The 23237-nt window shown below is 45.6% G+C and overlaps 1 protein-coding gene across 5 annotated transcripts; it reads left to right on the plus strand.

The window, feature by feature from the left end:
• Positions 1-579: 579 nt before the first annotated feature.
• Positions 580-19136, plus strand: KIF23 (kinesin family member 23). Of its 5 annotated transcripts, none has more exons than XM_054078176.1 (24): positions 580-712; positions 1282-1351; positions 1533-1661; positions 2875-2980; positions 3493-3629; positions 4278-4387; positions 5066-5233; positions 6181-6222; positions 6664-6776; positions 6918-7039; positions 7520-7622; positions 7941-8020; positions 8111-8230; positions 9142-9301; positions 9843-10010; positions 10824-10981; positions 11377-11550; positions 12231-12410; positions 12786-13091; positions 14884-15114; positions 15819-15901; positions 16177-16258; positions 16375-16445; positions 18333-19136. In XM_054078176.1, exons 1-24 carry the CDS (start codon positions 702-704, stop codon positions 18346-18348), a joined length of 2940 nt encoding a protein of 979 aa, XP_053934151.1. In that variant the 5' UTR covers positions 580-701; the 3' UTR covers positions 18349-19136. The 5 variants fall into 5 exon arrangements, with proteins under 5 accessions (XP_053934151.1, XP_053934153.1, XP_053934154.1 ...); XM_054078177.1 differs by having other exon boundaries at positions 593-712; positions 1285-1351; XM_054078178.1 differs by lacking the exon at positions 6181-6222.
• The last annotated feature ends 4101 nt before the right edge of the window (positions 19137-23237 follow it).

Consider the following 23237-nt stretch of genomic DNA (forward strand, 5'->3'; position numbering starts at 1 on the left):
GATGCTCAAAGCCCCATCCAATCTGGCCTTGAGCACCTCATTTTCACCCTGCATCCGCGGTGAATCCCAGGGTACCGCGGCATTGTGCTGCTTGTGCTGCATCTCCTACAAAACCCCAAAATAAAGCAAATTTAGGTCTTTTTTAGAGCATCGTTGCACCAGGGCGTCCAAAGAAAAGGAATTTGGGGAAGAAATCATGCAAACCACCCAAGAAACGGGGTTGCCACCCTATAACAGACTCATGGAATGGTTTGGGTTGGAAGAGACCTCAAAGCCCACTCCGTTCCACCCCCTGCCACGGGCGGGGGCACCTCCCGCTGGATCAGGGTGAGCAAGGCTCCGCCCAACCCGGCCTTGAACACCTCCAGGGATGAGGCACGGGGCATCCGCGCTGCCTGCGAGCCCCCCCGTACCGGTTTCCCCGCTGGAGGCGGGATTCCCGAGGCTCCGGTGGGAGGGGAGAGGGGCGTGGCCTGGGCCGCAGGGTGCGGTCTTGAATGCAGTGGGCGTGACTGGAGAAGGTAGTGGGCGTGGTCTGAGACACAGTGGGCGTGTCCGCCTGTACGTCATTACGTGATGACGTAGAGGGCGCCGTGCGCGCTGATTGGTCCGATTTGAACCGCCGCCACGCGCGCTCGCCGGCCGCGCGGGCACCGAAGCGGCAGCGACCGCGGCATCACCGGGCCCGGCCCCACCGCGACATGAAAGCGGCGTAAGGCAACCCCTGTCCGCCCGCGGGCTCGCACCGGGCTCCCCGGTGCCGCGGGGCCCCGTTCGGACCGCGTTCGCCTGGTTCCGGTCTCTGTCCCCGGGACGCCCCTCCCGGCTCGGGTTCACTCGGTTCCGGTCCCCATCTCCTAAGGCTGTCTCTGCCCGGTTCACCCGGTTCCCGGTGCTGCGGGATCCGGTTTGGCCTGGGTTCACGGGTTCCGGTGACCCGGGGCTGCCCCTCCCTGTTCTGCCGCGGCGTCCGGTTAGGTCGCGGCTGTCCCGGTGCCACGGAGCCGCCTCTCCCTCCCCCGTCGCGGTCCTTCCCGTCGCGGTCCTCCCTCTCCCGGCTCGGTGCCCGGTCCCAGTGCCGCCCCTCCCGGGTTCATCAGTGCCGATGCCTCCCGTCCCGGTCCCATTCTCCCGAGTTCAACGGTGCCGGTGCCCCGCTCCGCCCCCTCCTGGGTTCCCCGTTGCTGCGGGGCTGCCCGTCCCGGTCCCGTCCCTCCCTGGTTCACCCGGGGCCGCCCCTCCCGGTCCCGTCCTGCCCCTCACGGTCCCCTCTTCCCCTAGAAGGACCAAGACGCCGCGGCGACCTGCGCCGAAGAAGCCGTCGAACCCCATCCCGAAGGATCCCGTGGGGGTGAGTGCGAGGCTGGCGAGAACGGGGGTCTCTCGGGGGTCCACGGTGAAGGGGAGCCTAGTTCAGGGGGTCCCCGGTGGGTCTGGTTCTCTGGGAGTCCCTAGTGAGGGGTCCCTGGGGTTTGACCCCTCTGAAGCTCCTCCATGCATCAATGATCTCCATTTGTCCCCCGTTTCTCCAGGTGTACTGCAGAGTGCGGCCGCTCAGCCACCCGGACCAGGAGCGCTGCATCGAGGTGATCAGTGAGACCACTGTGCAGATCCACCCACCCGACAGATACAGGACAGCTCGCAATGGGGAATACCGAGAGGTAACAGCATGGGGAGCAGTGGGGAAATCTCTGTCTGGGCCCTCCACCTTGGAGTTGAAGTTGTGATTGGCTGAAAGGGATGCTTTCCGTCCTGGAAGTGGGAATTGAGATCTGTTTCCCTGCTGCTGATGTTCTCATTAGGCTTGTGGAGGACACTGAGGTGCTGGAGTGCATGAAAAGGAGCAGAATGGAGCTGGGGAAGGGTCTGGAGCACATGGGTTCTGGGAGCGGCTGAGGGACCTGGGGCTGCTTAGCCTAGAGAAGAGGGGAGACCTCATCACTCTCTGCAGCTCCTGGAAAGGAGTTTGTGGAGAGGCGAGTGCTGGTCTCTTCTCCCAACTAACAGTGATAAGCCTCAAGTTATGGTAGGGGAGATTTAGATTGGATATTAAGAAAAGCTTCGTCATGCAAAGGGTTCTCAGGCACTGGCAGAGGCCACCCAAGGAGGCGGTGGAGTCACCATTCCTGGAGGCGTTTAAAAGACAGGTAGATATGCTTAGGGACGTGGTTTGGCTTGACAGCATGAGGTTTACAGTTGAACTTGATGTTCTTAAAGTTCTTTTCCAACCTAAATGATTATGGGCTTTTCAAACTCAAAGGTATGTAGAGCAAAAATGCATCCTGAGCCATCAAATTCTCCGTGTATGAAAAGGTGTATTCTGCAGGGAGATGGAAGGGGTTAAAAGGAGTGAAAGTGAAGCTGGTGAAGGCCTAGACTGCTTGAAGTACTTTTTAATGCAGGGCAAATTGAAAGAAATGAACTCTAACCTTGCAGAGCTTCGCCACAAACAGGTGTTTTGCTTGAAAAGTGACTAGGTTTCTTAAAAATACATTTATTGAAAACCTATGTCTTGGTTTTGGCCATTGTGGGTGTTCTTTGCTCATTGTGTGTGCGGATGACGACTGGACACAGATTTGAGCTTGGAGCTGTAAATGGCGAGATTCTCTGGCTGCTGTGAGGTTCTGGTTAGTTCTGGACTTGAGCTCTGTGGAAATGAGGCAGTTGCTGCTCTCCCTGACCCGCATTTTGCTCTTGGACACATTGGAGCAGCTGCCTGTGTTCAAACTGGTATAATCCTAAAGCAGAATCTTCGTCATTCTGGTAAACTGATGGAACAGGGTTCTGAGGTTGGAAACAATGAAGCATTTTGAAGGGATGGACTTCTGGATGGGGAAAGGTAAGGTCTAGGCCCATGTATCTCCTTTTCTTCAGATGCAGTATTCATTCAAAGAAGTGTTTGGCACCCTTGTTGTTCAGAAGGAGCTTTTTGATGTGGTAGCTAAGCCTCTAGTGGAAGATCTCATCCATGGGAAAAATGGTGAGTACCTGTTTTGCAGCACTTGTCCTTCATCTCCCATGTAGCTCCTTATGGCTTCATTAGCTCATCTAGGTGAAAACGTGTCTTGTTTGCAATGGTTCATCTCCCTTATACAACATTCTTGGAAGCTCTTCTTGCCTTTCATTGAGGGGAGGTTTGGGTTGGATATTAGGAGGAATTTCTTTACTGAAAAGATTGTCAAGCACTGGAAGAGGCTGCCCAGGGAAGGTGGTTGATTCACCATCCCTGGAGGGGTTTAGAAGACGGGTAGATGTTGTACTTGGTGGCATGGCCTAGTAGCAGACTTAGCAGGGCTGGATCAGTGGTTGGACTTAATGATCTTAAAGGTATTTTCCAACTGAAATCGTTCTCTGATTCTGTGGTTCTTTCTAAACCTGTTTACCTTTGTTACGGCATGCACATTGCTTGTGTAGAGGGCAGGGCATGTGATTGTAGCTGATCTTTTCTTTGAGGCGGCAAGCATGATTACTTAACTTTCCTGTCCCTCCTAGGTCTCCTTTTTACGTATGGCGTGACAGGCAGTGGGAAAACACACACCATGACAGGATCTCCTGGTGATGGAGGACTTCTCCCACGGTGTTTGGATATGATCTTCAACAGCATAGGACCATTCCAGGCCAAGCGATTTGTGAGTAGCTTTGCACTGTCTTCTCTGCACCGTTCCTTGTAATGGCCTAAAAACACTAGGAAAAAAGGTTCTGTTCAAAGTGTCTCTCCTGTCTAGTTGTGAAAAGAAGGAAAACTGACCAAAAAGATCCCACCTCCTTGATATATGAAGAGCAGAGCCAAGGAGCAGGCATAGTAGCTAGGGTGGACATGTCATGAAGATATGTGGGCTGGCCGTCCTTGTAGCTGTCACTCATTCTTTAGTGTTTCTAAAACAATAAGAAAGGGAAGAGGAAGCTTTTCGAGGGATGGGATGAAATCCAGCTTCAAGATACAAAAGCCACAGGAAACCCTGTCTAAAGTGACATAGGAGATGACGTGAAGCTTTTCTTGTGGTCAAACATCTCTGGAGTTTTTGGTATCTAAATATAATTAGAATAATACTGGAAGTTTTTTCCTTTGTAGCAGGCTGGTTTATGAAATATTGTTATCTTGGGAATATCTGCTCTCTGTGGGATCTGCTTGGTATAAGCCAGATCGAGTGTTGGTGAGGGGCACAGTGTTTTTTCTTTGTCAGACAGCTTGATCAAACAGTGTTTTGCTGGCCAACACCTTGTGTTCTCTGTTGTTTGCCATTATATTGTCTAAACATGCTATGTTCCCTGCCCAGGTTTTTAAGCTTGATGACAAGAATGGTGTGGATGTTCAGTGTGAAGTGGATGCTCTGTTAGAGCGCCAGAAAAGAGATGCCATGCCCGTTCTGAAAACTCCATCTGGCACGTAAGTGACTACTGTAATGTGCAGAGTGAATCTAGTTAATGTAAATGTTATTCTGTTATTGTGGGTTTAGCTTACCTCGGTCTCTTTTCTTTCATTTTTCAAGGGGAGGCTAAAATATAAATGGAAAGTTAATGTATTTCATGTGGTTTGAGCAATTGTGTAATTATTTAGACTAGAAGATGTAGAATTGGGCAACACAAGTCTGTGTTTTATCCTTGTTAACACATGAGTAAAATGCTGTGATTTTGCTGAGGAGGAATACTGTGAAGTTAAACGTGGGGATGTTTTGCCAAATAGAGATTCCTGAATGAAGGATAGTTATCGTTGCTAGACAAAAACACTGTCTGAAAAATTTGCAGTTAACTTTCAGAAAATTAAGTTACTCAGCCGAGACTCAGCTAAAGTCAGAAAACTGATTCTGGTCTAGCTCAAACCACAACAGCAAGGCATTTCTTACTGCAGCCCAGTACAGTGTCAGATGAAAGTTTATCTACTTAGTTTCTAAAGTGCTTTTTTTTAATCTAGTGTGACTGGATGCATTGTCATCAGTTGCTAGTGTGAGTGCTTCTGTGCTTGAATTATGCTACCTCTCAGTAGACTTACTTTTGCGTTGCGTAGTCGCTGGCCATTAGCTGGCTGTGGGTGCACCACTACAATCATTTGTTGTGTGTTCAACAGGCAAATAGATCCAGAATTTGCTGATATGATCAATGTGCAAGAACACTGCAAAGCAGAAGAAGTTGATGAAGATAATGTCTACGCTGTCTTTGTCTCCTATATCGAGATCTACAACAACTACATCTATGACCTGCTGGAGGAAGCTCCCTTTGATCCTATTAAACCCAAGTTAGTTTTACAAATACCATTACTCCTGCTTCAGTTCTGCGGTGGTGGGAACTACGGTGTGTCTTTGTGGCTGTAGATTTGAGGTCTGGCTTGATGCATAGGAATCACTTAAAATCACATGAAAAAGGAGTCCAGACAACAGCAATGAAGTGTGGCAAGTACTGAAGATTGTTGTGTTACTGCTTAGACTCAGTGCTTCCCTCTTCACTATAATGTGAGATTAATAAGCAAATACTTAATTTGTTAGGCAGTTTGTCGTGTCGCACTGAGATTCTTGGTCTAACCATGCTATTCTCAGAGCACTCTTCCTAGCAGGTGACTGCAACTTGAAGAGTAAGCTATTCCGTAGCTGACATGTTGTTTTGTTTCCTGGAAACAGTGTGCTGGGTGAAAATTGCTGTTTTGTTATTGCTTTACAATTAATGCGATTTTGCATATTATTTCACTTGGTGCCAATGATTTCCATAGAAACAGAAATGTGTAGTCTCATAAATTAAATTCTGGGTACTTTTTGGAAAGGTGTGTATTTGGCTGCTTTCTTAAATCGGTAAATCTTGAGACCTTGAGCAAAGCCATCTGCAAATTAAGCTTTGGATACATTTTCTAAATTCCAAATCCTTTGAAGAAAACCATGTGCATATCCACTGGTACACGCGTTAATTAAAGAGTTGGCTGATTTACAAAGACTAACTAGAGCAAAACAAGCCATTGCTCTGAAACAAGCTGTCTCCAAGGTACTGATCTGAAAAGGGTTTGAATGTCTGTGAATGCTTTTTAAAGAAGAATAAGATTGTTTGGTTTAGTATTGTGCTTACGCCCAAAAATCAGCCCACAAAGACTCTTTGATTGCTTTTATTTATGGATGTAACGGTGTATTTATTATATACATAAAGATTTTAGGCACAAGCTGAATGGCTTAATATTTTTTAACCCTGTTTTTTTGGTAGGTGGAACAATTGCAACACTCCTGGGCGCAACGGTGACTTTATGTATGTGCCTAAGCGTTTTATTCCCAATAGGGGAAAGCAACACTTTCTTTTAGTAGTAGAAGCAGAAACAAACTCAGACTGACTCCCTGTTTCCTCTTGCTTTGCTAGCCAATACTGAACGCTGTTGAGGCCATCTTGCTTCTGGGTCTAAGCATATGCATGTAGAAAAACAATAGCTGCTATCCAAATCCATGATTTCCAGTAAGAATCGCAATTACACGTAGCTTCTAAATTAAAGCAGTAGCTGAAGTGTAACTAATCTTGGCTGGATGTGTGTCCGTGTACTTTAACTTCCTCTTCCATCTGCTGTATGGATAATTGACATATTCAGTCTGAATTTTGTACTTAAACAAAAGAAAACTTGCATTGCACAATGCGTTGTTGGGCATAGAGCTCCACTCAATTTTAGTGTTTTGTTTTATTTCCCTTCTGTCCTCCAAGACCTCCACAATCCAAGATACTTCGTGAGGACCAGAATCACAACATGTATGTGGCAGGCTGCACAGAAGTAGAGGTGAAATCTACAGAAGAAGCTTTTGAAGTGTTTTGGAGAGGTAAATCTTGGAATATAACTGAAGTTCAGTACAGATGTGTAATTCTTTATATTCTCACGCTGATAACAGAGTGGCCTTTGCCATGTGGCAAGACCCTTAAATAAAACAGGGGTTTGAAGGGATTGTTTTTGTTCTAAACAGGTCAAAAGAAGAGGCGGATTGCAAACACTCAGCTGAATCGAGAATCCAGTCGCTCTCACGGTGTTTTTATAATAAAGTTGGCTCAGGCACCCCTGGATGCGGACGGAGATAATGTGCTCCAGGTGAGTTCTGGGCAGGCTCTTAGAGGGGAAACTGTATGCTCAGCTGCCTGTAGGGTAGAAAAGGTGCTGAACCTTGCAGCATGGCCTACTGAAGCAGTGTGAGCATCTTCCTCCTTAGCAATTTCCTTTTGGAGGAAATAAAAATTATTGAATTTTGAGGCTTTGAAAGAATGAGTCTCCTTCTTGTAGTGAAAGCAGAGCATTAAAGTGGGGTGCGAAACTAAAAAAGTGCAGGATTGGAACGAGCACGGTTTTTATCTGTCTTGTGATCCAGAACAGAAGGGATCTGCTCAACTTTTTCACAAAAGCTAGTTGTGCACAGCTTCTTCCACTAAGGGCTATGAAAACGCCCTCAGGCTTTATTTCCAGGCACAACATACATTCTTTTTAAATGTTTGGGGGATGAGGTGTTTCCCCCACCCCCATTAGAAGGATTATAGAGCTAATCACTAGCCTAACATGATTTGTTTTCTGTAACAGGAGAAAGAACAGATCACTTTAAGCCAGCTCTCTCTGGTTGATCTGGCTGGAAGTGAAAGAACCAGCAGAACAAAAGCAGAAGGGAACAGGCTACGAGAAGCAGGTATGTGCCACCTTTAGGCAGCCTGATAGTCTTATGTGCTAATATGTGCTCACATGAGTCTTGTATACTGTAAAGAACTTGTAGGAAGTATGGATATGTTCTGTTTTGATGTTCAGTTGTCCGTTCTGATGACCTTAAATCCTCTGGTTTGGACACCAGAAGTTTGGTAGCAGTTATTCTAGTGGTTCAGATTGAGCAGAGCAGTTACCTGTATCAAATAAAACTCAAGTCCGGGCAATTTATTCTTAAATAAACTGCTAAATAATTTGGAAACATGATCCGTATGGCTGTTCACAGAGTTTGTTTTGCTTTCTTAAGGTAATATTAATCAGTCACTAATGACATTAAGAACATGTATTGAAGTTCTACGGGAAAACCAGATGTATGGCATAAATAAGGTATACAACTCATTATCTAATTACCTTTTGATTTGATGAAGATAAGATGTAATGAAAGCTTACTAGATCTTTCATGTACTTCATTTTAAGATGGTTCCATACAGAGATTCCAAACTGACTCATCTCTTCAAGAACTATTTCGATGGTGAAGGAAAAGTGCGTATGATTGTGTGTGTTAATCCTAAAGCTGAGGACTACGAGGAGAGCTTGGTAATGTCCTTGCGGATCTGACTTCATTCTCTCCTGCTCTTTTTGCATGTTTATCACCGAATTTTTGTGCTGGTTGGGTAGACGAGAGGAATGATAACTTTTGTTGCTTGGGCATTTCTGGTAATCAAATACAATATTGTAGGGCAAATGTGCCTTCTAAGTCTTATTTTTCCTTATAAATATTACAACTGCTACTTGCTTTTAAAATGGGAAGAGTTTCTCTTATCTACAGAAGTCCAAATAGCCATGTAGTTAGGGTTGTTCAGCCTGGAGAAGAGAAGGCTGCGGGGAGACCTTAGAGCAGCTTCCAGTACTGAAAAGGGACCCAGGGAAGCTGGGGAGGGGCTCTTGGTCAGGGAGTACAGGGAGAAGACAAGGGGGGACAGTTTTCAGCTGAAAGAGGGGAGATTGAGACGAGATCTTAGGAAGAAACATCTTCCGGCGAGGGTGGGGAGGCCCTGGCCCAGGTTGCCCAGAGCAGTGGTGGCTGCCCCATCCCTGGAGGTGTTCAAGGCCAGGTTGAATGAGGCTTTGAGCCCCCTGATCCAGTGGGAGGTGTCCCTGCCCATGGCAGGGGGTGGAACTGGATGGCCTTTTAGGTCCCTTCCAACCCAAGCCATTCCATGATTCTATATAGGTCTTAATCCCTGCAGTGTTAGCACTTGTAAAGACTTCAGTGATCCACTCAGTCAGCTTTGGTTCCCTCGGGGCTGAGGCGAGGGAAGTGTTTCTTTGAAGGCTTCTGGTTGCTTTGCTTCAGAATCACAAGGCCTCTAGCTGGGAACTGCTTGAGATTAGAACTTGGTAATGTCTCCTTTAATACTTTTATTGATCTAAAATATCACTTTCAGACTTACTCTGGACTGCTCCTCGTTATTTTTCATTTGAAACTTGCTTTTGTTCTTTTGTAGCAAGTCATGCGCTTTGCGGAGATGACTCAGGAAGTTGAAGTCGCAAGACCCGTTGATAGACCACTCTGTGGCTTAACACCAGGACGGCGCTTCAGGAATCAGGCCTTCAGAGAAGAGCTGTCGCGGAAACTGGAGATGCGAGGTGGCCCAATAAATGCAGGTAAGTGTTAGAACACTAGATTGCAGCACAGTTTTTTGTTTGGTTTTTTTTTTCTGTTAGGACTTAAAGACTATTTTAAAACTATTAGAGCCTTGAGAGTGCAGAATGAGGTTCGCTTAATTGTTAGTTTTGAGGCTTCTCTGCTCTTTCCATACTGTTGTGCTACTTTTAGTATAAACAGCACGGTGCAAGTCTCTGAGTTACTTTGTTATTGGTGATGAGTTGGATTTGTGGTCCCAGTATCGTAGCTCCTGAAAGGAAATTGTGCTGAAGATGCTGCTTTGATGTTTTTGTATGCTTAGGGCTGACTTTAGAAATCAAGTGTTGCCTGGAGGTATTATAGAGCAATAAATAGTGTGTCACATTTAATCTGTTCTCAACACTGTCATCCCTTCGGAAAACTTGTAGTTCTCATTAATTATTCTAAGTTCTGTCTGATTCGCGATGGTGTGGAATGAATGATGTGTAGCTGTGCGTTGTCAAATGGGGTTTTTCTGTTCTGTAGCTTGCTGACAGACTGTCTTGGCTTTCATTCTTACAGAGAGAGAAGAGCAAGCTCTTTCAGAAATGTTTCTGCAGAACTTCCCTCCGTTGCCTTTATGTGAGCTACTGGATGTTAATGATGATGAAGCACTTCCAAAGCTTATTGAAGTCCTGGGAAAACGCCATAAAGCACGACAAATGCTGTCAGAGGAGATTGCCAAAACTTGTAAGAATTTGAACATCATTGTGGAGCTAGGTTTTTTGGTGCCCTTATTACTACTCAAGGGACTCCTTCTTTACCAGCTGCCAACAGTGTGCCCTGACAGCCAAGAGGGCCAACCGTGTCCTGCTGTGTATGCAGCACGGCATCGCCGGCTGGGCGAGGGACAGGGTTGTCCTGCTCAACCCCACACTGGTGCAGCCCCACCTTGAGCACTGCGTGCAGTTCTGGGTGCCAAAGGATATCAAGCCATTGGGAAGTGCCTAGAGGAGATCAGACTTGGTGAAGGGTTTAGAGGAGAAGCTGTGTGAGGAGCGGCTGAAGTCACTTGGTCTGGTTCAGCCTGGAGAAGAGAAGACCGAGGAGAGACCTCATGACGCTCTGCAGCTTCCTCAGAAAGGGAGGAGAAGGAGCAGGCGCTGATCTCTTCTCTCTGGACCCAAGGGAATGGCAGGAAGGTGTGCCAGAGGAGAGTTAGGTGGGATATTAGGGAAAAGTTCTTCACCCAGAGGGTGGTGGAGCACTGAAACAGCTCCCCAGGGAAGCAGTCATGGTGCCAAGTCTGATGATATTCCAGAAGTGTTAGGCCAACGCTCTCAGACACAGAAAGTGAATGTTGGGGTTGTCCTGTGCAGAGACAGAAGTTGGGCTTAATGATCCTTGTGGGTCCCTTCCAACTCAGGTCATTCTATGATAACAGGAAATAAGTATCTTGTCTAGATTGATCATTTGATAAAGTTTTTTTGAGGTAATGAAATAACTAGTAGTGTTAAATTGGTAGGAGAAAAAACAAACTGCATTGTATTGATTCTTTCGCAGCGCATGCACTTATGACAGCGCTACAAGAATTTGACTCCAGTGTCGTATCCAAGGAAAACTATATGCAAGAAAAACTGTCAGAAAAAGAGAAAATGCTAGCAGGGCAGAAAATGGAGCTGGAACGCCGGGAGAAGAAAATTAAAACTTTGGAATACAAGGTCAGTGCTTTCACTGACTAAAGCTAAGCACAAAATGCTTTCCCTGCATACCATTTGACAAGCTTCTTGACATCAGAAGTTGTTTGCAAGTGGCTGTTGGAAGCAAGATTAGAAGTGTTTTGTGGGGACCTTTAGTGAACACTTATGTTTTTGGCTTTCTTAGGTGAGGCTTTTCTTAATACATTGAGATGGGCAACTTGTAAGAAAGTTGTAGAATCTCTGAAACATTTTGGAATGTGTACTGTTTATCTGGTAATGTTTGTACAACAGCTGATATGTTCTAGTAGATGTTAACAGTCAAACACAACTAGTAGGTCTGGGCTTGGATGGTTGTGCTCTAAGCAAAAAGATCTCAAGGTCTTTTCCAACCAAGTGATTCTATGATTCTCTTCCAGATTGAGATTTTAGAAAAAACTGCCACAATTTATGAAGAAGACAAGCGGAATCTTCAGCAAGAACTAGAAAGCCAGAGCCAGAAATTGCAGCGTCAGGCTTCTGACAAGCGTAGGTTGGAGGCACGATTGCAGGGCATGGTGGCAGAAACGACCATGAAATGGGAGAAGGAGTGTGTAAGTACACTGCTATATTTCTTAGCGATGTGTAACAGAGCGCTGCTGGGTGACTTGTTTTTCTGAATGTTTATATATAGTAGTAGCATTAAGAATGGATGTAGTAGTGTTAAGAATGGACGTGTGTTTAATTATGGACTTGAACAGACACTTAACCTTTATAAGAACGGTATGGTACGATGAAGTCCCCAAGGACTTTTGATGCAGCTAGAGCAGCTCTCATAAGCACTGTGTCACTTCTTTTCAGTATCTAGAGTTTGTTCTTTTGGCTTAGTGGCACTCTTAAGGAGTGATACGTTTGATATGTTGGTTATCCTTAGAAGCCTGATGTCAGAATTTCCCCTTTATGCTCATGTACACTCTTGCTCGGATATGTGCTTGACAAGCAACGAGGAAAGGAGACCCGAGGGATTAATTCTTACTGTGTCAGGACCATTGATAGAACTAAAGTTGATATGCTCACACTTATAATCTAGGAAGCAAAATGATTATGACATTAAACATGGTAGTGTGTTATAGTCTGGAAAGTCTTTCTTTTGTTTGATATGTCATTATTTCCAATAGCTTGAATCTCATTGGGGGAAGGATTTAATTCCATGCGGAATATGTGATTCCCTTTAAACATGATTACTTGTGCTAGCTGTGAAGTGTTTCATGCTTTTCCTCCCTTGTCTTTGTAGGAGCGTCGCGTAGCAGCAAAGCAGCTGGAGATGCAGAACAAACTTTGGGTCAAAGATGAAAAGCTAAAGCAGCTGAAGGCCATTGTTACTGAACCTAAAAATGAAAAGCCAGAGAGGCCTTCACGAGAGAGAGACCGAGAGAAGCCTATTCAGAGATCAGTGTCTCCTCCACCAGTACCTGTAAGTTACCTTTAATACACTTCTTGCTATAAGAAAAAGCATCTTTATAAGAATGAACTAAAGTGCAGGCCATTTCTCTTTCATGGCTGGGAAAATGTTCTAAGGCACAGAATCTGGATAGCTTAAACACGCTTTGAATTCTCCATCTCCTGTTGTATTTATCAGTGGTCTTTATTTGTGCTCATGCCTTCTAATGCTGCTAAGTGTTGGAAGAACACCTGATTCTTAAAGCTGTCCCTGCAACACAGCGCCTCTCCAAAGCCATATGCTCCAATGTCTGAATTGTCACTCTGCACGTTGTCAGTATTCATTATTTTATTGCCTTATAAGTTGCCAGTTCTGTGTGTTCACTAACGTCTTTCCCATTCTCTTTAGTCTTCTAGTAACTGTATTGCTCAGGTCTCTAACAGCCAGCGGCTCGTGAACAACCTGCAGGTGCACAGACGTTCTAATTCTTGTAGCAGCATTTCTGTGGCATCCTGTGTTATGGAATGGGAGCAGAAAACCCCTTCGCACAAGCATACCAGTGGCAATTCTGTTGCGAGAAGTAGACAACAAGGACCAGAACAAAGTAGAGACTATAACACTTCAGACAGAAGGAGAGGGATGTGCTGGACTGCAGTCCCTGAGGTTTCCAGGCGTAGAGATGAGCTAGAAATAGAAGAGGATCGATGCTGCAGGGTTAGTGCTGCTCCGGTCAAAAGCTAAATGTAGTGTTGCTTAGTCTGGCTCAAAAGTTTGTTACGATTGCTCTCTTACATCAAGCGTACCTAACATAGATTAGGCTTCTGCCCTAAATGTACATCTCATAGGATAGTATTGTTTCCAGATTGAGTCCCACTACTCATTCTCTTTGACTTCTTAACTTGATGCTTGGAAACTCCTTAAAAGCAGTGTGTGTTTCCTGCTGGCGCACAAATAGCACTTGGAAGGAACTCTGAACTAGCTAGGCTTTTCCCCTAGCTATGCATATCTGTGTGTTTTAACTTGTGTCTGTCTCCTCAAATCTATCCTGCAGCCTACAATTTACTCTAGTCCCTTTGGGCAGCTTAAAAGGTGGTTTTATTGGCCATATCCGCAAACGTCTACTGGAAACAGTGCTTGGACTAACACTTCTCTGTGTGACTGTTAACTTTAACTCTCTTAGAATAGTCTTCCCCAATTTTCACATCTGCATTAAAACCGGGGGCTTTGCTTACAGATGAGAGATGTTTTTCTGTTAAACTGATGCATGCAAATGTTTGTATCAGCTGTGTGTCTCTCGTGTTATAGCTCTAGTGCAGTGGCTCAGGTAAATCCAAGAGAACTGTTATAAACCCAGCCTCTCGAGAGGAGCAAAGCTGTTTGTGGTATGATTCATTTTTGAGAGTGTTCTCAAAACTCCTGTCACTTGCTGGCCCTTTGAAGCCAGGGACACGCTTTTAAGCAAATGCTATCCCAGCCTAGTGCATGAGCCACTGTCAGCAGAATAAGGGATGTGGTCTCTGTAGTAAAATGTGACAGCACCAGCGTGCCCTCTCCTGAGAACATAACTTCTAAAGCAGCTTGGTGTATTGTTTCAAAAAACATGAATGGAAAGAGGTATTGCCCATTAAAAGCAGTGGGAGGAGGGAAATATTGAAATTCTTACTTTTTTTTTTTTTTTATTTTAATGGGAGATTTTTGCCTAAAGCCACAATTCCCTTTATGTTTAATTTTATAAGAGCTGCTTTAGACTTGTAAGAGTTTACTCTGGCAAGGGTACAGCCAATCTCATGTCTGTTGGGCAAAGGAATCCTGATTGATGCTTGTCACCTGAAGAATACTGTGCGTGGGATTTGCGTTCATGGGTTTGGGTTTTGTAATGTCAACATGATGTTACCATTAGTATGGAACAGAGTTTACAAATACTCTTTGAAAAAAAATTCACAGGTTTTGAAACGACACAGGTTTTTAAGCAAGTTCCCATCTTCTGATTTTCCTGAGCAACTGACAATAATGTTCATCTTCATAAAACAAAAATAGATATATTTTTATATATATAAAAATATATTTAGAGATGTTGGAAATCCATACTCATTTTGCTTGCTTTGCTGCCTCAAAAATACATTTTGATCCTTGAATGCATCAATGAAAACGTAAATTGCTCTTTTCTGGTTGGTTAATATGTTTGTAGCAATCAGTTTTGATTTGGAAACTCGGGAGGAGCATTACCAGCCACAAAGCTGTCCTCCTTGAGGAAACCTTGTTAGGTATGTGATGCGACAGATTGGATAACAGCAAATTGGCACAGAAATAATCCATTAGTGATTTGGTGCAAGGCTCTTGGTTGCGGTGCCTTTCAGGATCTACTCTGAAAGCACTTTAGGAAGGAAGCTTTGATCTTCAGACAAATGCATTTTAACCAGACCTGCAGAGTTCACATCTGCTAATGATGTCCTTTGAGAGATTTACTGTGTGCTGATTTCTCCTGATTCTCTTCCGCTCTGATCAGAACGCACCTCCAGTTCGCCTCAGACACAGACGGTCACGCTCAGCTGGGGAGAGATGGGTAGATCATAAGCCACCTTCTAATCTGCCCACTGAGACAGTCATGCAGCCCCATGTCCCCCATGCCATCACAGTGGCGGCTGCAAGCGAAAAGGCACTAGCTAAGTGTGACAAGTACATGCTGACACACCAGGAGCTTGCCTCTGATGGGGAGATTGAAACCAAACTCATTAAGGTAACGCAAACACCTTTGTCGTGCACTTGTGATAACCCTGTCAAAGCTGTTTCTGGCAAAATGTGGTTGTGCTATGCAGGGTGGTTGGAACTGGATGGGCTTTGAGGTCCCTTCCAACCCAAACCATCCTGTGAATCTATGACATAACTTCTAGTAGCCAATTGATGAGCAGGTTGGTGAGGCAGTGTAGGCTTTCAACGTTGCAATGCATGTGTCCCGAAATGCTGACTGTACTAATTAAGGCAAACTGTGAAAGCTCTCTGTAATTTCTATCAAGAAGCTTTTGGTTCATTTTTCCTATAGCCCTGGGCCTTCCAATATTGTCATCTTATTGTGAGTTTTAAGAAGGCACTCGCTCCTGTAAGTTAACTGTCTAGGTTCCTGCGAATCTAGGTTCAGAGCCTGTGGCATGATTCTTGTGGTATTACATAGTGATCATTGTCATACAAAAGTCTTTGCCATTGCAGTGACTGCTCTGTGGCTCTCTTGTGTGTGAACATTGGGGTAGATGGTGTTCTCTCTATTGTCCTGTGTATAATAGAAGAAGAATGTAGTGGGGGAGAGTGTTTTCATGCACACGGGCTTGCTGGCTGCTAACCTGCAAGGACATAGCAGTTGCAAGCACTTCAGTTTCCATGTGAAAGCTGGCACTGCACTGTAACTGACCTTGTGACTATTCCTTCTTAACGAATTTTGGTTTCCAGGGTGATGTCTTCAAAACCAGGGGTGGTGGACAGGCCGTGCAGTTCACAGAAATAGAGACCCTGAAGCAAGAATCTCCGACAGGGTGAGTTGTCTTACATCCAGGTTCTGACCCTGCTGGTGATCCATAACTCCAGTAGTAGCTGATTCTGGTCCAAATGATTGAATAAAATGTTATTGCATCTACCTTGAAATCACATCAAAGTAACTAGGAGGGGCTGTAGGCAGTGTAGCTGCTTTTAAGTCTGGTCTGCTGCTGAGAGCAAATTATTTTGAAAGTGTAAATTGTATTTGCTTGTGTATGAGAAGCTGCCAAAATACCTGACACTTGTAACTTTTTTTCCATGTGCTCTCTTTCAGTCGAAAGCGAAGATCATCACCTTCCAATTCTGACCCTCCTGGGGTTGCTGCAGACTCTGAATGGACTGATGTAGAAACCAGAGTAAGCTATAAATGAAGGAAGGGGATATCTCATGCTTGATCTGGATGAAAAGGTGGGGTAATGCTGATGGCTGGGTGGGGGGTAGCAATAAAGGTTGATTTTCTATGTCTTCCCAGTGTTCTGTGGCAGTGGAGATGAGGGCGGGATCAGCTCTCGGACCTGGATATCAGCATCATGCTCAGCCCAAGTAAGTGCATCTCTTTGTAGCTGGAGTGTTGCATTCTTTTTCCTGCTAACATCTAAAGTAAAGTGACTTTCCCCCTTTACCTTGCTGCCCTTCCCACTTCACTTTTGGGATAGGTGCATGTAAGATAAGCACGCTTATTCAGCGTTGGAAATTGGTGACAGGATAGACCCGTAGGAGACTAAGAACTATTATCAACTTTTCTTCTGGGTGGAACTCTGGCATTCAGTGCAGTAAGCAGAGTGTCGGGTTTGATTTTATGCAATCTTAACTGTAAAAAGCTGGGAACAGAGTCCAGAGTAGAATCACAGAATGGTTTGGGTTGAAAGGGACTTCAAAGACCATCCAGTTCCACCCCCCTGCCATGGGTAGGGCCACCTCCCACTGGCCCAGGTTGCTCAAAGCCCCATCCAACCTGGCCTTGGACCTCTCCAGGGATGGGGCAGCCACCACTGCTCTGGGCAACCTGGGCCACTTCCTCACCACCCTTATTGCGAAGAATTTCTTCCTAATGTCTAATCTAAATCTTCCACCTTCCAACTTACAGCTATCCTCCCTTGTCCTCTCCCTAATCAAGAGTCCCTCCTCAGCTTTCCTGGTGCCCCTTTCGGTACTGGGAGGCCACTCTAAGGTCTCCCAGGGCCTTCTTTTCTCCAGACTGACCAACCTCAACTCTCTAAGCCTGTTGGAATAGGGTTAGGAATGGCCATGACAAAGTACTAAGCTGTATCCCTCTTCTGTCCCCCTAGCCTTTATCACATGCTGATGTCCTAAATAATACTAATTTTCATATCTTTACATAAATTTCCATTAGCCAAGGTTACAATCCCACTACAGCATAGGGAGGAGGGAACTGAGGCAACTGTAGAGTGTATCTAATGGTGTGCTTGAACGCAGCTAATATTCCAGCTGCTACCTGCTATGTCATTGTCAGGGCAGCTATTAAGGAAGCATGGGTCCTGGTCGTGGTAGAAGAAAACTTTCTCCTCTTCAAATGCAGACATGACAGCCCTGAGGAATTCAAACTGTTTTATTGTCCTTTGAGGTGGTGGGGTCATCGGTGACTGCGTGCATAAATGCAAACTCACCACATCAGAACCTCAGTTTCTAGCAGAGTCCCAATGATCCTGCAAGTTTAAGGCCACCCTCGAGCCCCTATGTCAAACAAAACACTTCACCAACAAAATTTGGTGAACCAAGTGTTTGTTTTTTTTTTAAACCAAGTGTTTTTGTTAAACCAAGTGTTGCCAAACAGAACTCAATATCCAGCTGTGGCCTCTTGCAGATAGGTGCTGGCAGTGTTGTTGAAGTCGCCTGTTCAGCTCAGGGGAAGAAAATTGCAGTTTTGCAAGACAAGCGTACAGGCAGGAGAGGGCTGGAGAGGTAAAGGGGCTTCTGTGAAGTCAAAATCGACTGAACTTATTGCAATTGGAATCCAAAATGTTTAGAACTGTGGTAGAAGGGTATTTAGGAGAGTATTTGAAATCAGTAATCCCTGGTGACAAATAGGGGTCTTTCATGCCATTTATTATGTCTCTTATTAGAAACTGTGACCTGCTGCTGCTTGCAGCTTCCTGCGGCCTTCTAATGTTGTAGTAAATCCCTTACCTTGCCTGTGCATTCAATTAGGACTTGTATTTATTTAAACGTTTTAAACAATTGAAGTAAAGCTTCAGTTTAAGCTTATGGCTGTCTAAAAAAAGCAAAATCCAACTATTTCTTGATAAATAAGCTCTCTAGTTTCCTTATAATGCTTCTTAGCATAGGACATAAGTGAGACTTATGCAAACAGCAGAATAGGTGAAGTTATTGACTGCTGGAAAGGAAACTGCTATGTAAAACCTGACAGTTGTTTGTGCCTTTCTTTTCTTTTTTTTTTTTTTTTTTCAGACGAAGAAAGCCATGACCTTAATGTACTCCTGCATTGGAATCCTCTTGGTTTTTATCAGACTGATATATTGTCTGCTGTCAGTGATAAACTGTTTCGTTATCACTACAGGCTTATATTTTTATCACAGGCTGCGCTGGGCGATGGTTAAATGGGAGCTACGCTCTTTTGTGACCCCAAAGACATGTATTATGTGGGTGTATAGATCGTCAATAGGTGCAGGGTGGTTCTGCCATTGTCCTCTGGTCTTCTAGAGAACTCCTGCCTCATGTGTATGAAACTCTTGTTATTAAGCCGTATTTTTATAGACTGATGACACAAGGCTTTTGCCTTGTGTATTTTGTCAACTTGTTTGTTTTATAGAGTGCAAAATACTTTTGGCCACTGCCCGTCCCTTGTCAGGGCCTCTGTTTTGAAGAGGTGTAAATGCTGCTACTTGGTTAGATGCAGGATCGCACTTTAAGAGTGTTTCTATGCCATTTCATATTTTATTATAGCTAGCAACAGCTTGCTAATAAGGATTTCTTCTTTGAAGAATTACCTTTCATTATTTAATATGCAAATAAACAGTTTCAGTCTTCAACCCTTCATAGTACTGAAGCAGGAATACAGAGATACCAGGATACAGAAGAGTAATGGTGACTGGACATCAGACCTACTTTGTAGTGCAAGTAAATCAATGTTTTACACCTGTAGATATGGGGTGAGAGGGCAATTTGCTCACAGATGCAATGCGACCTTTATATGTGTGGCTCTGCAAGTATGTTAAAATAAATACTATTATTCCATGGCTCTTGAAAACCATGTTCTTGTTACCTTGGTGCATGTGAACCTACAGAAATTACGGTAAGCACTGCAGCACTTCGACTGTATCTTGGTTAGAAATTACTTGGTTAGAAAAAGACCTTTGAGATCAAGTCCAACCGTACCTGTCCACTACTAAACCAGATCCCTGGGCGCCTCATCTGCCTGGCTTTTAAATCGCTCTGGGAATGGTGACTCCACCACCTCCCTGGGCAGCCTCTGCCGGTGTCTCAGAGCCCTTTCAGTGAAGAAATTTTTCCTGATGTGTGATCTGAACCTGCCCTGATGCGACTTAAGGTCATTTCCTCTCGTCCTGTCACCTGGGAGAAGAGACCAGCACCCACCTTGCTCCAACCTCCTTTCAGAGAGCAATAAGGTCTCCACTCAGCCTTCTTTTCTACAGGCTAAACAGAAGCCTCAGTGAACTGGAGCTGTGCAGGCGAATCCTGTGCTGCCTGGTGATGGGGGCAGTGGGCGCAGCCCTGCTGGAGCTGCATGGTGAGCTGGTGCCACTAGATGGTGTGAAATCACTGTCAGGGGATGGCTCCCTCTCCTCTGCCCTGCAGGTAAGCAGGCTTTGCGGCAGGGAATTCCTCTTTGGTGTCTTGGAGCACTGCTAACCTGTGCAATGGGGTCCCCACTGCCACCCATTTTCCTGCCTTTGCTGCTGCCCTATGGGAGGAAAAGGACAAGAAGGGCAGCCAGCAAAATAACGATGGAAAAAGCTTAAATAAGGCCCATGGTCCTATTTCTGGCATTTGATTTAACTCCTGCACATGCGCTAAAATAATTAATCTGCTATTAATGATGAGCAAGCTGTCAAATGCATTATCTCTTGGATTTAAATTCAATCATCCTGTCATCAGTGTAAGTCATGTTGAAAGTGTTACTGAGGCAACCTGGGGAGGAGACGTGAGAAACTGATATTCGGAAGTCTGTAGGATAAAATACTTGGCTATAGAATACAGCTTCATTTGGATTGTTTCAAAAGCAGCGTGAATGAGGCACGCCTTGGGTCAGCCTGGTCTAGTGGGAGGTGTCCCTGCCCATGGCAGGAAGTTGGAACTGACTCAGCTTTAAGGTACCTTCCAACCTAGACCATTCTGATTCATATTTAGCTCTCAAAATGCTTTTTTTTTCTTTTCCCTCATGGGTGGCACAGGAGATGTGGCCAAAGTTGATTTCTCAGTCCTTGGCAAGTTCTGTATTTTGATGTGCGATGTTTTGTGAGAGCTTTGCTTGGAAATTTCATCTTTTGAAGGAGAAAGCACAAAGAAAATAGCTGCTGCAGCCCCCTTGTTATAAAGGTTAATCAAAACCACAAACAGATGACCTTGCTAAGGAGAATTTCTGTCCTTGCAGGGCTGTGAGGAAAGTGGCAGCAGAGTAACAACTTGTATTTAAAAGATGGGTAGATGAGGTGTTCAGGGATGGTTTAGTAGTGGGCAGGTATGGTTGGACTCTATCTGTATTCCAACCAAACGATTCTGTGATTGTCTCCAGTCTGGGACTTGTTCTTTGTGTGCCTCAGCTACCCTTGAGATTCGTCACAGTTACTGTTCTGCCTGGTGCCTCCAAGCAGAGCTCAAGGGTAGGGCGGAGGCTGAGCTGCTCTTCCTGGCTTGAAGCCTTGCCTTGTCATCATCTTATGCAGCCAACACAGCACCTTCCACCTATCTTAATTAGTTACATCTTTAATTACTCAAATACTATTATTACTCCTGTGATAAGCACCATAGATACATAACTTTGAAGACTGAAACCTAATGAGTGAGAACGAGCTGCCTTGGGTGTGTATTTGGAAAGAAAAGAACTTGGATGAGAGCTTGGGCTCTTTGGGAGGGAGTTTGAAGCCTGTGAGCTTGGGGAAAGGAGAAGAGATGGTGACTCATGCGGGAGGAGCTCAGGGTGCCCATCAAACCGTGTTTCCCAGGTCTAGCAATGCTTTTCCATCAGCGGAGTCGTGTTAGTGCCACTCAATCGCATTCCTCTGAAGTTGTTCTTCATGTCTTTGCGTCTTCTTCACATATTGACTCTTGCACAGAGTCCTGGCAATGTTTACTCTGCAGATTCCTCTAAGACTCTGCTAAGCACACAATTTACTCGGCTAACAAGGGCTGGCATTTATTGTGGGTATCTTTGTGTACTTGTCGTTCCTTGGTCTCCATTGACATTCAATGGGAAGCTTTAAAGCAAACAGCAGTAGGAGGTTACCTGCACTGAGGCTCCTCTGTGAAACAGCTGAGCAAGACTGCCTGCTTGATCTTGCCCAGAGCCAGCTCCCACCAGTCTGCGGTCTGTGGCGATGGAAAAGCCTTTCTGAAGCAAGCGGGCTTTTGGAAAAAATGTTAATCTGTAGAAATTCAGCTATTTTTTTTTTCCCCTGTACACCTTTATTTCCCCCTTGAGCTTTGCACTGATTGCAGCTAACATTTCCCGAGAGCAGGTAAGGAAGTAGCTGCATGGAAGAACTCAAAGTTCAAGTTTCTACGGGGCTAATGCCCACCAAAGGCTTGCCTGCAAGTTGTTATTGCCCAATAATAGAGCAATTTATTCAGCTGGAGCGATTTCTAGAGCAGAGGCTCTAAACCCAAGGGCATCTTGGGGTCTCGCTGTCAGCAGCAGGAATGTTTGCTTGGGATCTGTTTGCTCTGGGCTTGGAAGAGGCAGCTGCCTCCCTAGTGGGCTGCTTGAACCTGTTGCTGTGGAGAGCTCACTCATACATGGAAATAAAGCAACCATAATTTACGTGGTTAGTGCTTTTCTTCATTATACCAGGGTTTGTTGCAGGTCCTCCTTGTTTTCTGCTAATCCCGCTGTCAGCCAGCAGGATCGTGCCGTACTCCAGCGTGATGTATCACGCTGTTTTGCAAAGGCTTGTAGCCCGCTGGTGGAAACAGCTCTTTGTTCCAAAGCTCGTTTTTGCACTTTCTGGTTCGTGTGGCTGGGAGCCTGCAGAATTTCAGCACATCCAGTCAGCTGCTTCTCTCTGGAGAGGAGGAGTGGATGCCCTGCTTGGTAAGCATGCCTTTTGTCAGAGAAGAACCTCAGCCGGCTTGCTTGTCTTTTAGTTTCTTAGCAAGCCAGTGTTTGTCAGGAATACTCAGCCGAATTCATATTTACCTTTTGAGGTAACAAATTCCTACCACAACAGGCTGAGGTCTGCGGCTAACGCTGCCCGGTCTCTCTGCCAGTTCTGAACAATCAGAGTTTCCTACTGGCACAAGGTGGAGGCTCTGGACTCTGTTGCTTGCGCTGCTTGGATGTTCTGGGCATTAATCAGCTGCAGCCTCTGCTGAGTAATGAAAAGCAGAATAATATGCAGGCTCAGCCCTGAAATCGTAGGCACAGGGAGGTGGAGTTGAGCTGTTCTGAGCTGGGGCTTTTCCAAAGCCTGGGTTGAATAAGGTACAAACATTCAGGGCACCAATCTTCTTCCAGGTCGTGTTCTGCCCCTCTGGCTGTGGCAGTGAATCACTGCTAAGGATGTGAGTACCAGAAGTCTGTAGGATTAGCTGAACTCTTTCCAGTGAAGTTAACGGGGTTTTACTGCCTACCTCCCTACCCTGCCCACTGTTCCTGCCAAAAAAAGGAAGGTGCCTGCACTCTGCCGCTGTGAAAAGCGTTCTGGCTGAACCCGGGCTGTGCGCTAGGCAGGCTGCCAGAGTGCAGGGGAGGAAAAAGCTGATACAGAGCAGCCTGTTTGCTTTTTGGACCTGGCAGCTCCTGTGCGTGCTTCACACTTGCCTGCTGACATGCTCCGACCCTGACCCGAACGGCTACAGCTGTTCTCAGCCTGGCCTCGAGCAGGCACTGTCAGTCTCCAGGTCCCATGTTGCCTGCTGGAAGCTGTTTGCAGAGAGGGTTCAAAGGCATGGCCAGAACCCCTGACTATCTAGGGGTAATGGAGCCAGCCAGGGGTGGAAGTCAGCTTTTGCTTCGAAGTCTTTGGAGAACATCTTTGCTTTGGCTGCACCTGCCAAGAATTGCTGCCTGAAGGCACTGGAGGCGTCCTGGCAGCGGGCAGAGCGGGGAGCGGTGCTGCTGCGCTGTCCTTGCTGTGCAATGGGAAGGCAGGACGGGCTGCAGGGGTAGGCACTGAG

The sequence above is a fragment of the Cuculus canorus genome, chromosome 12, assembly GCF_017976375.1.
Source record: "Cuculus canorus isolate bCucCan1 chromosome 12, bCucCan1.pri, whole genome shotgun sequence".
NCBI classification, from domain to species: Eukaryota; Metazoa; Chordata; class Aves; order Cuculiformes; family Cuculidae; genus Cuculus; species Cuculus canorus.

Bases quoted from the DNA above. Each gene is read 5' to 3' on its own strand.
- KIF23 (XM_054078176.1), top strand. The intron at 7,623-7,940 runs GTATGTGCCACC...TGCTTTCTTAAG, and splicing joins GAACAGGCTACGAGAAGCAG to GTAATATTAATCAGTCACTA. The intron at 10,011-10,823 runs GTAAGAATTTGA...ATTCTTTCGCAG, and splicing joins AGAGGAGATTGCCAAAACTT to CGCATGCACTTATGACAGCG.